The sequence below is a fragment of the Coccinella septempunctata genome, chromosome 2, assembly GCF_907165205.1.
Source record: "Coccinella septempunctata chromosome 2, icCocSept1.1, whole genome shotgun sequence".
NCBI classification, from domain to species: Eukaryota; Metazoa; Arthropoda; class Insecta; order Coleoptera; family Coccinellidae; genus Coccinella; species Coccinella septempunctata.
Window position 1 is genome coordinate 13,762,925 of NC_058190.1, and position 17,171 is coordinate 13,780,095.

The window sequence follows — 17,171 nt, forward strand, 5'->3', positions numbered from 1 at the left end:
CTCCGGTTATCTGCGGTCCAAAATGATGACGTTGAAGGGCTAGTTAATGACGTCACGATATTATAACCAATAATGACCAAAAGCGCATGAATGCAATTGGTCATTGTTGGTTATTGTTGGTAATTACTAATGATGACCAGGTTATTCGCTTGAAATCGATTATGTATTGACAAAAATTTTTATCGCAACTGTTTTACAAGTAAAATTGTAAAAAGTACGTTCCAGCCCCACCTTTCTGACTATCGTGCCCAGAAAATTGAGTTCAGCACTTCTGTTGCGGAATCGAACAAAATCATATTTGAATACGTAAGAAAATTCCCTGATTATAAAATCAATAAACTAACCACTTGACTGGGTGAGATCAACTGGATGCAGGACAAGTTTATAATTGGAACACCCGAACAAATTTTTAAAAATTTTCACTCAGAAATCATAGCAGCCTTGGATATGCATTGTCCAGTCATTAGAAAGGTGGGTAAATCATCAAAAAAGTCAAGAAATGAACCTTGGTATACCGAAGAACAGGAAAAAATCAAAAATAAATTTAATACAAAAAGGAGTAGGTACTGTAAAGGAATTGTCGTTCCAATAATGTGAGTTAGTCATGAACTATCATAGGAACCCAGAGAAGTCGAAAAATTCAAGAGCAACTGTAGACCGGTTTCGGGATCATTTTCCCTCGTCTGTACAGTATAGCACTGAATCTTCCGAGAGGAGGATGGTAGTCATATGCGATCTTGGGACGCCGCTTTGAGATATTCTCATCACGATACGCCACTTGTCACGCAAAGGCTGAACCAAAACCTCACTTTCTCTGCAGACTTCTACAACAGTTCATGGCTCCCAAGTTCAACTACTTGAATTTTCCCGGACCAGGGTATGGTTATATTTAGTGAGCGAACCCCCTCAATTCGCCCGTGGTCCTTGATGAATGTTTGCACATTCGATGACTGCGGGAAGTAGTTGAACTTGGGAGCCATGAACTGTTGTAGGAGTCTGCAGAGAAAGTGAGGTTTTGGTTCAGCCTTTGCGTGACAGGTGGCGTATCGTGATGAGAATATCTCAAAGCGGCGTCCCAAGATCACATAAGACTACCAACCTCCTCTCGGAAGATTCAGTGCTACACTGTACTGACGAGGGAAAATGATCCCGAAACAGGTCTACAGTTGCACTTGAATTTTTCGACTTCTCTGGGAGTTCCTATGATAGTTCATGACTAACTCACATTATTGGAACTACAATTCCTTCGGAATTGTTGTTTCCATTAATTTTTCAAAAATAAATTTGATGCTTTACAAACAAGACTTAAGTTGAGAAAGATAATGATACAATAAAGTCGTAGAGAAATTATAGGAAGTTCTATAAGATATCATTAGAGAACGCAGAGAGGGAATATTTTTCCATGAAGATATCCCAGGATGAGCAAAAACAAGCTTGGCAAATTGTGTGACCCTCAGAGGAAGAAAAATAGCCAGGACGTTGTACTTGATTCACAAGAATATCTGAAGTTCCTTGGAAGAATAAATAATGATGTATCCAAATCTGCCGCTAAAGATGAATCGACGAAGCTCATAAAAAAGCAAAAAGTTGCAAATTATAAATCCTTCTTTTTAGAACCGACAATGTCTGATGAGGTGAAAATAATAATTAAATCTCTCAAGGGAAAACCAATCTGTGACACATATGGTTTGGAGGGTAGACAGCAACAGGTGCATATAAAGGAGAGAACAACAACCTGGATGAGGATACGTAAGGGAGTATCTCAGAGGTCCATACTAGGACCATTACTTTTCATAATATACATCAATGACCTTCCAACATGACTTGACTGTGTTTGTTACTATGCTGATGACACTTCTTTCTGGAATATCTCAAAAAACTCAAGTGCGAACGTGGAGAGGTAACTCAAAGAAGCCGAATCATGGTTCGACTCAAACGGTCTTCATTCAAATGTTGATAAAACGAAAATTCTGAGGATAGGATCAAGGACTGGAACAGATGACAGATGAAGTGCGAAGTTTCTTGGTGTACAGATTCAAGAGAATTTCAAATTTGATACTCATGTAGAGAAGCTTACCAAGAAATTATCATCAATAATATTCCTCTTGAACAGACTGAAAAGATTATGCAACGAAAAAGTGCTCTTGGACACCTACTATGCTATTTTCCACAATGCCATGTCCTATGGCATTCTCATTTGGGGAGATGCTGAGATGCACCAGAATCCAAAATCGTTTTCTTGAAACAGAAGGGAACAATAACTCTTGCAGGAATAAACAGCACCAACTCCTGCAGAGACTACTTCAGAAAGTTCAACATTATTACTTTTTACTCCCAATTCATTTATGCTTGTCTGCTACATGATCATGAGAATAGGCATGAATAAGTGATGAATTCCATCAGTTTGCCATAAGTTACAGACAAGATCTGTGTATGCCGTAGCACAGACTAAAAAGAACCCAGAAAGCTTCTAAGTACTTAGCAATTAATGGTTGTATTCTGCTTTTCATCTGTAAGTTACAAATCTGTAGCGTACGATCGATCTGTCTGTGTCCGGTTGATAGATTCGTAAATAATGCAATTCTGGAAATGTTCCTGTAACTATCTTCTTTACAGTGTTAATTTTGAACTACTTATCGTGAATAGATACGGATTCCTGTAAGCTACAGATCACTAAAAAACGTCCAGAAATGCATAATTTTCCAGTAAGCTTATGAAAAGTTTGGCTTTGGCAGATTGGCTTACAGATGAAAGCAGAATACCACCGTTAATCATATAATCGACTTCCGGAAGAAATGAAATGGACTATCGGTTTCAAAAAACTTCTCAGGCATCTTTTGACGTCTAAATGTTACTACTCGCTTCCGGTTGAGGAATTCATGTCGGATGAATTCGGGTAGTAGAAGTCTAAGATTAGTTAATTCATGTTACTGTTTTCCTTTAAGTATTTTCTTTCATGACTATTGTTTGTAATGATTTGTAGAATGAGTTTGATTTGATTTGATTACTTCGAAGTTGTTCCTCATACTGGTTTGATTTCTGTTTTTTTTCCATCAGCACACTACCCTAATTAAATCTCCCCGCAAACAAATGTTAGGATCTTACGTGAACTAGCTAACTCGGAGGATCAACAGAAAGTCTATTACATCGAGGAAGAGTAGATTTTTTTCAAATCCCTTAATTTTTGGTACTACCTACATCTATCCTCATATCATGAGTTTTATTGGTTTTCAAATCAATTCTTCCCTATTCTAATATTGCTGTTGGCTAATTTATCCGTATTTTATTGATTTCCAAGATATTTTCTAATCTATTTTTTTTTCAGTACCATGGTTGGGATGTTGATAATTACATTCCTTTCCTCCTTGGCAGCCAGCAATCCAGATATGGTTATATTCCCACTAAGAAATTCAAAAAATTCGTTCAATTCATTTCACATAATTTCGAAGATAGATTAATGTATAACATTTATATACGTTTCAAGAGAATATTTGGCCAAAAGGAACGTAGGAAGTAAGTGTAATTTCATTAAAATACTAAATCAATTGAACGAGGGCAAGTCCTCGGCATTTACATATATTTAACCAGTTGGTTTTACTTCTTAGATAAAGTGTTTTCTTATTGAGATGAGAGAGATTGTAATGCTTTCAATGGATACTCAAGCTTTTTCAGATTACCGTCCTAAAATTCTATTTCTAAAATAGTATTTCTTGAAAAAGTAACTTACTACTACCACATCATCATTCAGTATATAAAACTTTCTTCAATTCAATCCGTTTCCGTCAAAGAGGAAGTTGAGTTGTTCTAATGAGATCTAAAAGTCCAAAAACGTAGTTGCATCTCGATGGAATGGTCATTTGTTGATTTTTATGTCTATGAATGTCTTGTATCTGAATAAATTTTTATCAATATTTACCACCTAAAGGAGAAATTATCCTTTTCTCGATTCAGATATCCTGTCAATGGATAGTTCCGAATCCGAACGTTTCCGCATTCTATCGAATGCATGATGACGGCGAAATGCGGTTCCAGCAAACTGGGTTTGGAATGGATAAATGCTACCATTTTCACTCTGAGTGTTAAGAAGGAAATATAGAGTTGGCGCTAGGTCATGTCTGTTTTCAAAAAGAAAATGGAAATAACAGTATTTTCCATCTCTCACGGATAGTATTTCTACTGCGGCTTATGTACGTCTACCATTTTGGCCTGAAGGAGTTGAAAAACGACTTCTTGATTTACTCCATGACGATATTTGTATATCCAAAGATTCAATTTTAAAATTCAGCTCTTCAATAAGGTCCGTCTGCACCAATACCCCTTAAAAATATTACTTAACTAAGCGTCGTTAAAAGTTAATGGACGCTTAATTTTATTCCCAGTTGTATGACTGTGGCTTAACAGAATCTTACGTAAGGAGTGCTAATTTTTTTTTATATCTAGTGTTATTTCGTTTTTTATTTTGGTGCAACTTCATCCTAGTTCAATAAAGTTATTTAATTGGTTGGCCGGTTGCCAATGATCGTTGTCATTTCATTAACTCAACATTATTGTCCTGTCAGTCAGTTTCAAATAAATTATTATATTATTATCAAAGAGTAACAACTTTTTGTTGTTGAATCAGTGTTATTATTGATAATGATAAGGATTGTCAAATAAAAGGTACTTAAGTTTATATAAGTACCTACTACATTTTCTTTGTAAGGTCTTGTGTGAATTTGTTTTATTAATGTGAAGAAAATGTTCTTATAGTCCTTGTTTGTACCAATACGGCGAATGATTGCCAAGCACGTGGTGGTAATCTACAAAGGGCACTGAACTCTCAACAGAAGAAAAGAGTTTGTTGCTAACTATAGTATGATTTGTGACACAAAATTGACTGATGACATAACAATAAAGGCAGAAGAAAAGGCTTGAATACCAAGATAAATCTTGTTCGAATGAATACAAGATATCACCCACGTCTTCCAGTTTTCTCATTATGAACATTACGTACCATTCAAAAGCCAAAAATTCAAAGAACCCAACTCTTGAAACTGAGTTGGACGCTATCTAATGAATATTTGAACGTAAAATACATATAAGTATGTATTCCTCATATTTTCTCGCATAATGTGCAGTTTTCGAGTAGTTTTTGATGCTCAAAAATTAAAAAGTATCTGTGAAATTTGAAAAATTGGGTACTTTGGCTCGATACAACTCTGTTCGAAAGATCCACAGATGTGTAGTGTCACATATTTAGCCAGTTATTCTGAAGGTAATTTTATTTTTCCAGGGGTGGCACAGCTCATTATGAAATTTGAAATGGTTATATCTTTATATCAGGGCTGCATTTTGAGTTATCATAATGAGCTATGCCATCCTTTGGAAAAAAATTACCTTCAAAATAACTAGCTAAATCTGTGACACAGAGATCTGTGGATCTCTCAAACAGAGTTGTATTCAGCCAAAGTACCCAATTTTTCAAATTTCACTTTTTAATTTTTGAACATCAAATTACTCCAAAACGGCGCATTACACGAGAAATTTTGAAGAATACTTTTATTTTACAAAACGTTCAAATATTCATGAGTAGCGTCCTATTTAGTTTCGATTGTTGGGTTCTTTGAATTTTTGGTATTTTTATGGTACGTAATGATCATAATGAGAAAACTGGAAGACGTAGGTGATATCTAGTGTTCGAAAAAGATTCATCAAATAAATGAAAATCTAAATTCTGAAATTTATTTCATTCGATAAAATCGTTTTAAACCGAGCCGATACGGAAAAAATGGCAAGGAAAAAACATGTACCTTTTGATCTCAAGAATCTATAGTTAAAATATTTGTAAGAGTCGAAGACTCAACCTGTATATACCATACCATATTACATACCATTGCTCTGCAACTAGTTTAAACCGATTTGGAACTTTCCTGGGACTGCCTCAAGTGCAAACAAAAAAAGGCTATTATCTGGCATAATCCGACCGTAGGGCTTAAAAGCTTTTTTACGGCACAGCTGTCATAATATATGGTATACCCTCAATTGTCACCAATAGAATTTAAATTAAAATTGTTCTCTTTGTGGCGGTCCGATTGATATATTTTCTATAAGCTTCTCCTCACTTTTCAGTTTCACACCCGAAGATGATGAAATTATCCTCGAATATTTGAACACATCGAAGGCAACAAAACCATTTGCAGACCTTGCTAATTTGTTGAAAAGGCCGCGTATTGCCGTACTCAAAAGATATCAAAAACTTATCACTGACCAATTATTCGACCCTGAAAGAATTTATTGGGATAAATGTCGCACCAAAAAACTATTTCTGACAATGTTAGAAGTAACAGGTGTTAAGGAATTTTCAGATTTGAAAGAACGTCGTATAACTGGTGAAGAATGGAAAAAAATATCTACGAGAATGGACATTCCTTCCGATAAAATTAAGAGAGTATGGTACATGGATTTCTATACAAGGGTCTTTAATCCAAAATTTGATGAAGATTTTACAGAAATAAGACAGGAATTGATAGAAACGTAAGTTTTTTTCATTTATTATTTGTGCTTTTTTCATTTACAAACCTGCCTTATTTGCAGATCTTCTAATAACGAATCTCTTGTGTTATTTACTTGTGTTATGTAATGGTCTAACGGCCGTTTTCAATAAACCTATCTATCCATCGTTTCACTTACCGACGATTAGTAACCATTGGTAACCATTCTAAAATATATCTACAAATAGATCATACAAACGAAATCACATGCATTTTCTATCTTCAGTAACTGAAACAATGGATAGATAGGATTATTGAAAACGGCCGTAATAGACTGCTAATTGAACTTGATTTGATAATACTCGAATGTCATTCGAAATTGAATCATTTCAATTATTCCAGTATCTGAATTATTCTAATATTTGCATATATAGAGTGTGTCACCATAAACTAGACTAACATATATATGATGAGTCATTTCTTGTACAGGCTGGCCCGTTTAAAATTCCCCATCCTTTTATCTGAGGAATTGTAATAGCTACAAAAAATAGTTTCACATAAAACTTGTTCATGCTCTTTGGAACTTCACTTTTTTTGATAAGAAAAATTTTAAAAATTCATTACAGACAGGGTGATAACAAAAAGTTACCTTTTGTTAAATGGAACACCCCCTTTATGATTAGATATTTGAATAGTACTTGAAGAGACATTTTAAAAAACGTAGGTCAAAGAGGGTCAACGCTTTTTTGTTTTTGACTTATAAGCATTTATCTGTCATAAATTGTCCAACTTCAAAGGCCTGTAAAAAATATTCTTTGAAACCGAGAGAGACCCATGTAGTGTCAAAAAATTTTAATTTAGCCTTCTTCTCATTAATACTTCTAATCTTTGAAATTTACCAACAAGTAATCAGTGTTGCCAACATTTGGAAATTGTAGTTATTCCCATTTGTTTCAAATGGAACACCCTATACAGTACAGAGTACAGAGTACAGAGTTACAAGTAACTTTGGTAAATTTAGAATATTGGTATAATTCAGCAATGAATGAGTAAAATCGTATCTATAGCATGACATAAAAAATCTGAGTCAAAGATAGAAATGTCACCTCTAGACTGTGGAGATAATTTTTGTTGCTATAGCAACGATTTCTATATAAAAATCCACTAATAAGAATGAAATTTTTTTTTTTTCAACATAAATTGATAAGTAGCTCTTAAATTAAGACTAGGAGACCTATGATATGATACATTATCAAATAGCTCTTGAAATTCTCTATTTGAAAATAGAGTGTTTCATTTAAAAAAATTGAGAAAATCTACAATTTTCAAATATTGGCAACACTGATAACTTGTTGGTAGTATTCAAAATTTTAAAGCTTTAGTAAGTAGAAGACTAAATTACAAGTTTTTTGACACCACGTAGGACTTTTTAGGTTCAATAGAATACATTTTACAGACTTTAGAAATTGGATACTTTTTGGCAGATAAGTACTCATAAGTAAAAAACAAAAAATCACAGACCCCCTTTGATCCATATTTTTGTTAATGAATTTTCAAGCTCTATTCAAATATTTAATAATATATAGGGTATTCCATTCAACAAAACATACCTTTTTGACACCACCTTGTATATAATTGATCTCGAGAACTATAGCAACTAGAAGAAAACGGATGAGACATTTTTAGCTCTTTTTCGGAGAATAAAATAATGGTGAAAAACGCAGCCTCCTACGAGACTTCTTTTTTGAGTTTGACAATTTCTTGTCTTGACAAAAATTGAGATTTTGACGATTCCGAAAAGTTCCCATAACTTTTTTGTCTTCGAAGTTACAAATCTGAAACTTGAATTTTCTACAGGCACTTTTTAACGTAGAATCCACTGATGAGCTCAAAATATTTTTTCATTTCTAATCATTAGGTGAACTTTAATTTTTTTAAATGCGAACTTTTATTGAATTTGTTATTTTTGAATTGGAAGAAAATCTTTCGTCAGTAGGTCCTACGTATGAAAGTGCCTGAGAAGGTTCAAGTTTCAGAGCTGTAACTTCAAAGACAAAAAAGTTATGAGAACTTTTCGGAATCGTCAAAATCTCAATTTTTGTTTATAACTCGAAATTTAAAAATGAAAGGCCTATTCTGTTTTCAGATTTGGATTAGTCATGAAAAAAGAGCTCGAGAATGTGTCATCCGTTTTCTTCTAGCTACTTAAATTCTCGAGGTCTCCTCACTAGACAACGAATTTTGCCCACCCTGTACATATATTTTAACAGAAGATTTAAGAGGTTTTTTTTTCAATTCGGCACTGTTTAAAATCCATAAAAAATGTATTTTTCAGTTATATCTCATAATAGTTATTTTCCTATCAAGTGCGGAAAGTGATACTTGCCCGCACGAAACTGCCGTTGCCCGAACGATGCGAAGCAGAGTTCGGGTAAGCAGTTGAGTGCGGGCAAGACACTTTCCGCAAGAGTTAGGAACAATATTTTTTCTACAAGCGCTTGAAATATATAAATGTATCCATTTTACGAAACAGATCATATCTCATTTGATTAATTCATATATAATGACAGACGTTATTCTGCATGTTGTTACTAAGGGTTTCTCATCGTTGACGTTCAGTCCATAGAAAGATGATAGAATTTAATTTACTCTATAATATTTGCGTGCGGGAAAAACCCCTGCTAATCCATTCCCGCACGCAAATGCGTGCGGGAAAGAAATAGCAGGCGTTTTTCCCGCACTCTTTGGGAAAGTGACTCTTTGCAACTTGGAATGCGTGCGGGAAAAAGGTTGAACGCGCACGTTTGTAGAAAAACTATTTTTCCTACAAGCGTGCGCGTTCAATCCTTTTCCCGCACGCATTTCATGTTACAAAGAGTAACTTTCCCAAACGAACTGCTTGGCCCGAATGCAGCCCACGTAACCATCAATTTTAGCACAATTGTTTGTGTTTAGAATTTTATATTTTCTCTTGAATATTAGCGATACATTTTTGGTTGACAAAAAATATAGCACATGTATACTTCATTCAACTTTATTTTAGCAGTCGGTTGGCCATGGAAATTTGACACATTTCACTCTGTATAGTACGAAAATGTGGGGTTATGACGCTTGTCAAAACATTTTTGGGTTTTAAATCAACGCTATGTTGCCCGTTCTACGTAAAAGTTTCTGTTATTACGTATTTTATCACAATGTCGAATCTCTTCGGAAAATATGTGACAAACATAATTGAAGTTTATACAAACTGATTGAAGGCATACCAAATCCAGTTATTTGCATGGAAAATATAAGAGATTAGTATAATATCATAATATGCACTAGCTTGAGGAGAGTTAATGTTCGTTATCTTCTTTGGCTTACATCAGTTGTAGATTTCAAAAATATTAACTCAAAGATGAAATGCATATGATGCAGTGGTTGGGAATGGGTAGGTATTTCCTGGAGGAATTAACAGATAATTACAAGAATGTAAAATTCTTCAACAAAAATCATCTTGCATCAATATAAGTAAAAGGAGTTGAAGGAAGTTTCAAGTTAAGATGCAACTTCACCGTTGAACAAAAATTTCACATGAATAAACAGTAACAGGGCAACTTGCGTGTATTTGTGGCTATTCATCTTAATACATTGATGTAATTATAATATTTAGGTATTTATTAGTACCTTAAGACATTCACATTGTATAGGACAAGTCAAATGAAAAACAGAAAAATCCATTTTAGGGAACTCATTCTCCGATGACATTTATCGAAAATCCTGTAGTTAACTTTTCGCATTAATTCACTCAAACATAAAATTCTGCATGAAATGCCACCACTTTTTTTTCTTTGTCATACTCTTCATTCACAATCTTTCTGATTGTGGAAATATTCAGCTGAAATATAAGTCGTTTAGATTCAGATGAAACATTATATAAATTCTCTTACCTTGAATATGTTCGCTACCGTCTGACGTATTGTGGATTTTAGAATATAACTATTTGAATGAGCGGACCTGAATTCTAAATAGCACTTCCTGAAACCCTGTCTCTTTTTTCAATCACTTTCGGCATTTTCGTAATAAAAATTGATATTAGTTGTGGCAACGGCGTTATGACATTAACGACATTTCATGAGTGCCAACCTAACTTCGTTCTAGTTACAAAAACTTGAGAAAATTATTTCATGGCCAACCGACTGCTAAAATAAATTTGAATGAAGTATAGTGAGTTTTAACAGAGGTTAGTGCAACGGGGTACCATACTATTCGGCGTATGATACTTAATCTTAGGGGAAAACCTGAGTTAAAAAAAACCCTGTTTCTTTGTGAGTTGTGTAATGATGACACATTTGTTTACAGAATAAGCTTTTAATACTGAGGGCCTTTTTTTCCATTATAATAAAACGTTTCAAGTCCGTTTTAAGCCCGCGAATATAGTTTTTTGTCTATGAAGTCCTCTTCCATTGACATAACAATTTCTTTATCCTCTCCCCATCTCGAAATTATGTCTAAAACAAAAAATCCGAACAGAAAACGAGAAAGAAGTAAATAATACAGCTTTCATCAAATTGATTCGAAGAGTTGATGATAACTAAATAAAAAATGATTAATCATAGGTAGCTTGTCTTCCAATTGCGCTGTGAAGAACATCATCTCTGCGTCAAAAATTCTCTATAGATTTTGGTGAAGAATCACACTCGTCGTCAGAAATCCCTTCAGTATGGAAATTAATAATATTCAAAATCTTGCTTTTGATCGGGAGGGCCTCTCGGCCAGGTTTGGTCTTCCAAGTGATGATTTTTCTGTTCTCCAGTTATTTGAAGAACGCTACAGGACCCTCATATTGTGTTTAGTGTACCATTCTAACAGATGGCGCCATATATGGATGGCTTATCGATAGGTCCTTTCGTTTGCATAAAAAGTGTAGCACTTTTCTATACTCGATTTGAATTCCACCAGTGTAGAGGAAGTGTTATCTATGTTAACGACATTTCAAGCAAAGATTATATAATTATACAATCTTTGAGTTCAAATTTACCAACCTTACTCCGTTCTTGCTTCGAAAACTAAAGAAAATTATTTCATGGCCATCCGAGTGCTTTTATAAAAGTGAATAAAGTATATGTACAAATTAAAGACACTCTCCTCAGTCACGAACATAAAAGTCCACAAATATCAAAAACGAACATATTTTCATCAACAGAAATTTGAGTGTTCAGGATAACAAATTATATAATGAGGTAGTTTTTTCTCATATCCCATCAACGATACATGATGATTTTGCACTTAATATTTTTCTCTGTGACATAAGAAAACTATTGAATTAATAATTATTTTCACAGATTGTCCGAAAATTATAACGACTGGCGTGAAATTGATTGGAAAACGTTGGCTAAAAAGTTCGATTCATTTACATCCCCAAGATTGTACAAGATGTTCACCGACCTTGTGCGAAGTAGAGTTCCGAAAGAAAAGTTGAAGGATTTTAAAGGTAGGCTATTGATACTAATAATTACTCATTATTAGACATTACATTGTCTATGGACATGTCAATCAATATTTTGTAGAAAAAATTAACATAGAGAACTTTTATTTTGACATATAAACTGTCACTTTTTAAAATTCGTTGACGCTTTGAAACGTTTCACTTTTCGCAACCAGTTACGAGTTAACGAGTGAAAAATGAAATAATTTCCGTCACTAGACGATTTTAAAGGAATCTCTGAAAGAAGCTTTTGAGGACGTTTTTGATACTTCCAATCTGAATTCATAGCAACATCCTATTCAAAATTAGAAAAAACTATTGTGTGAAACACGTTGGGAAACACGATTTCTCGTACTTCGCATTCTTTTGCACAACTCGCTACGCTCGTTGCTCAGAAATACGCTCATTACGGCATTGCTCAGTCCATGCCTCTATGTCTATGGCATTGACAAATAATTCCTCTAGATCAAAGAGTATTAAGTTGATAATCGTTCTTTTGTGCAACTCGCTTCGCTCGATGCGCAGAAATTCGCTCATTACGAAAAAAAAATAATGCTTTTCCCAACTGGTTGCACAAATAACTATTGAAACTAATCTTGAAAATGATTTTCTATGTATGATATTTCAAGTTATTGTGCATGTGCATTTAGGGTGACCGGCCACCGAATGCGAAGTTGAGCGAAGCTGAGCGTTTTCAGTACTAATATAATTGACAAGCTACGAATCGAGTGACGTAGCTCGTGATTAATTTAGCATTGAAAATGCTCAGCTTCGCTCAACTCCGCATTCGGTGGCCGGTCACCCTTATTCAGATAAATTCTCTTCGAATATTTGATTGATGTAGCCGATATCTGATGATTTTCACTAACATGAGTTATTTAACCACGACACGTACTATATTTCGCTATCACTGTAGCATCATCATGTGGATGAAAGTAAACTGAATTATCTCGTACCGAAGGGAAAGATCGTCCCCCCTCCTAACATGTACAAATAGTAAAGTGTGAATAATATGTAGAGTGGGCCATTAAAAACGAAACAGCGGCTCCGTAGGTCGGCAGAACCGAATTATTCAAAAACGCTCGGACACGTCGATTTTTCATTCCAGGGAAACAACTTCTAAGATCGAACTCAACCCTTGGTGTTACAACCCCAACCTCTATATTTTGAACAGAGAAGATGGGTTAAATGATACCTCATTTGAAAGGCTTATTTTTAGTTCAGCATCTTGTATTTATCAGTCCATCTTGGCAAGCTATAAAGTTCCCTACCGTTTCGAACTAGGCCCTTGCCGACAGATCACGGTTTTACTCAGGAAGATTATCACGGCTATGAGTAACGAAGATCGTCTAACGGCTCTTTTCAAGGTTCTAAAACCTTTAACGGCTCTTATCGCAGTCGTCTACACCATTTCCAGTTGTAATTCAGAAATGATCAATTGAAAATTAGATTAGTCAAGTTTATTTCAGAACCCGTCAATTGTATTTCAGATTAGTCAATTAATGGTGGTATTCTGCTTTCTTCTGTAAGCCAATCTGTAACTTTTCATAAGCTTATAGGAAATTTGCAATTCTGGACGTTTTTAGTGATCTTTATAGCTTACAGGAATCCGTTACTATTTAGGTACGATTAGTAGTTCAAAAGTAACATTGTGAAGAAGATAGTAACAGGAACATTTCCAGAATTGTATTATTTACGAATCTGTCAATCGGACACTTACAGATCGATCGTACGCTACAGATTTGTAACTTACAGATGAAAAGCAGAATACAACCATTAATTTCAGAAATAGTCATTTGAAATTCAGAGTAGTCACTTTTATTTCTGAAAACATCAAATGTAATTCAGATTAGTCAATTTGTAATTCAGAAAGTAAGAAAGAGTACTCTACTAATCACATATCGCCCAAGTTCGAAAAAATACACTCCATCGCCTCTCTCTACTTCTATCGTTCTTTTAATCGAATCTTTCCCACTAAAATCGATAAAAAGAACAATAGTAGCAGAGAGAGGCGACGGAGTGTATTTTTCGAATTTAATAATCCTATTCCTATTCAAGATACACACTGTGTTCCTTGTCTCCAAGATTTATTTGATAGCTCAGTAGGTACGGGGTGATTGATTATAAATGCCCGTCCTCTATCTTTAACTGTTTTGTGTTACATTGTATAGAATGGAATTTTAAAAAAAACTTAGTTTCATATATATTTAGGGTGTTGCATAATATTGGCGTAGTCCTACTCCCTTATTTATTATCTAGGTGCCTAATCTTTCTATTCTCCTGAAAATTCTGAATCTGCATATCTGGAGAATGTTATTGACCAGGCTAAGGATACAATCTTTGGGGGTGATTGTGCTAGAGCAGCGTAGCATAGCACCAACTTCCATGCAGCTGCTATTGCCATTGATCACATGCCTGTGGGCGTTCAAATTGTTGCATTTTCTTGTTTACATACAGAGAGTTTAGTGTTTTTTAAGATGATAAAAGTTCATAAATTCAATGAATTCCTTGCTGAATTACAATAGATATTTCTTGAAATACACTTCACGATTTCTGAAATACAAATTATCAATCTGAAATACAATTGACGGTTTCTGAAATAAATGTGACTAAACTGAATTTCAAATGACCATTTTTGAAATTAAATTGACTAATCTGAATTACATTTGATGTTTTCTGAAATGAAAATGACTAATCTGAAATACAATTGATGTTTTCTGAATTTCAATTGAGTATTTCTGAATTACAACTGGAAATGGTGTAGAGCAAAAAAGCGCCATAAGAAATACACACAAGTAGTGCTCCACCGGCTCCACGACTGTCGTCGAGCGTGGCAGTCGTCTCAGGGAAGACCGGACCTTTACACGTCACTAGCACGAGTTATTTGACCACTACACGTGTTCGCTATCACAGATTTTCGAAAAACGAAGATTCTCGAAAAACGAAGGAGGCGTTGACGAATATGGATTCATTGTATACATATATAGAAAAAGAAATGGAATATGTCTACTTATTTCCGGACTTAATGGACGATGAAAGAAAGTTCTACAATTGGAATCCATAAGAGGAACCACAACTGAAGAAAAATGTTTGAAAGCAACAATTTGAAAAAGAAGACCTATACATAGTGGTTCACTCAATATTTATCGAAGGGAATAAATGAATTTTTAACCTGCCAGGTTTCCATACCCACAGTTCTCGTGAAAACTCATGTTTCTGCCTTGCTCATTCGTATGACTAACCACACAACAAATGAGTTGCTGTAGGTGAAGATTTGCAAAATAACGAAAGTTATGTTTCTGCTGGCACTAGTTGTTAAGATTGTAAATTTGAAGTAGTAGAAACCGAAAGTTTTAAACAGAAATTCATTACTTGTACTATTACCAATTCCCTGAAATCTTATTTGAACAATTCGATCAAAAACAAATTTATTTTCAGCTTGCTTGGAACATCTGAAAGAAAACAGTAAAAGAAAAAAACCAACTTGCAGATTCAAATTTATCCAAGAAGTGTTGGGAGAAATTGATGACGAAGAAAGTTAGAGTTTCAAACGATTTCGTAATGTGTGGAAAACAGTTATTTTTGTGTACATTTTACTGTTTTCTATATCGTTTCGGTTATTATTTATAATGTGTATTATATTATACAGATTTTATGATACATATATGAATCATATGGATCTTTTGTTTTGTTATAGCGTTTGAGACAATTGATTGTGTTATAATCAACTCAGTTGTTGTATTTGGATAGATCAATTTTTTGAAAATAAAACTGAAACGTGCAACTGGTACTACATCTATTGATCGATTCTTTATTCTACCTTACCAAATCATTAACCTTTGCTGTTACCCTATATTGATAAATGTTTGCCATTAGAAATGAATTGAGCACCCAGGAATTTCTAAATTTTCTTCCAATATTTTTGTTTGACTGATAAATTATTATGGATCCATTACAGTGTGCTCATGTACTACATCCTCCTAAAAAGTTTGAAGCACTTGAGATTTAAATATTAAAAAGGCTGTCTTCGAATTATTTGGCTTCAAATAATAAAAACAATAGTCACATGCCCAGGAAAGTCCATTAAGATTTGATGCCCCATCAGAATTTGAAACTGTTTTCGAAGGGAACAATGGAGGATTAACATTTTGATGGATTATTAAATTTTAATGGACTTTTAAGCACTAAAGGTTGTAGTTAGCCATTAAAGTAGGTCATCAATACCGAGGAAGCGGTAGTGAAAAAACCAAACAGAAATCGAATAAACGGACCATGTCCAGCTAACACTCTTGACCACGTCGCCTGATTGGGAATTACCGAGAAAAATATTTGGATATGGAGATTTTTTACGTTTACCAAACGTAAACAAATCGGTGACCACAAAATGAATTCACCTCTCGCTTAGCGTTTCTTATTCAGGATGACTTGGGGATGGGGGATCCCCGTCGTTTTCTATAGCTGTGTTCGGCTTTCGGACAGTCCGAGAATGGTTCTAGAACTGCGCAGGGGATTTTATACTAGGGCGCAACAGTTTTGCGCAGTTTTGGAACAATTCTCGGACCGTCCAAAAGTCGAACCCGAATACAGCCTATATGAAAATGAAACTAAGCTGGAAACGCCCTCGAATTACATGAAAATCATTCGCCATATCCATTGCTCACATTTTCCCCCACATATATTGAGGTAAGTTCTCAATTTTTCTAAATTTCGAGATAATTTCGACCCAATCGCCCAAGTCGATAAGGTGCAATATCACAAATATCTGAAGCATATGTTATAAAAGTCGCTGAGAAGCTGACATAGAACAGACTGTGGGATTAGATGGCTGCAGATACTCTGTAACAACAATTCGAATCGTTAGTAATAATTGTATGGTTAACTAATGTCAGTGCTACGCTACTTTGGTGAGCGCTTTCCCTTAGAGAACAAGATGAACTATTTAAAATTGAAAACACTGACGTGGAATTTGAGTGCTTTCCTACAATATGTTATATTTTTTTTTGGTGGTTTAGCATTGTTAATTTATGTCTCATTTGCAATGGCATTCAGTTTCTGATACATACACGACTCGCATGGTGTTTGTGAAACCTGAACCCTGCTTGGCTCCCAGGAAAAATTATTTTCCTAATATGTATTTCCAATAGTATAGATTCAATCGGGTTGATATTTATTAATTCAATATATTATTATTTTAGTAATTAGGCCTCATTTTTTTCAAGATTCGTGCAAGATTT

The 17,171-nt window shown here is 34.5% G+C and overlaps 1 protein-coding gene across 1 annotated transcript in view; it reads left to right on the forward strand.

Annotated features, from left to right (window-relative positions):
• The window catches only part of LOC123307623, a 34,525-nt gene extending 18,793 nt beyond the window's left edge, over positions 1–15,732 (forward strand). The window contains exons 6-9 of the mRNA XM_044890009.1: positions 3,326–3,513; positions 6,109–6,513; positions 11,795–11,943; positions 15,376–15,732. Coding sequence (XP_044745944.1) covers positions 3,326–3,513; positions 6,109–6,513; positions 11,795–11,943; positions 15,376–15,479 — 846 coding nt within the window. The 3' untranslated portion in view covers positions 15,480–15,732. The remainder of the gene's footprint in view (positions 1–3,325; positions 3,514–6,108; positions 6,514–11,794; positions 11,944–15,375) is intronic.
• Positions 15,733–17,171: the final 1,439 nt, after the last annotated feature.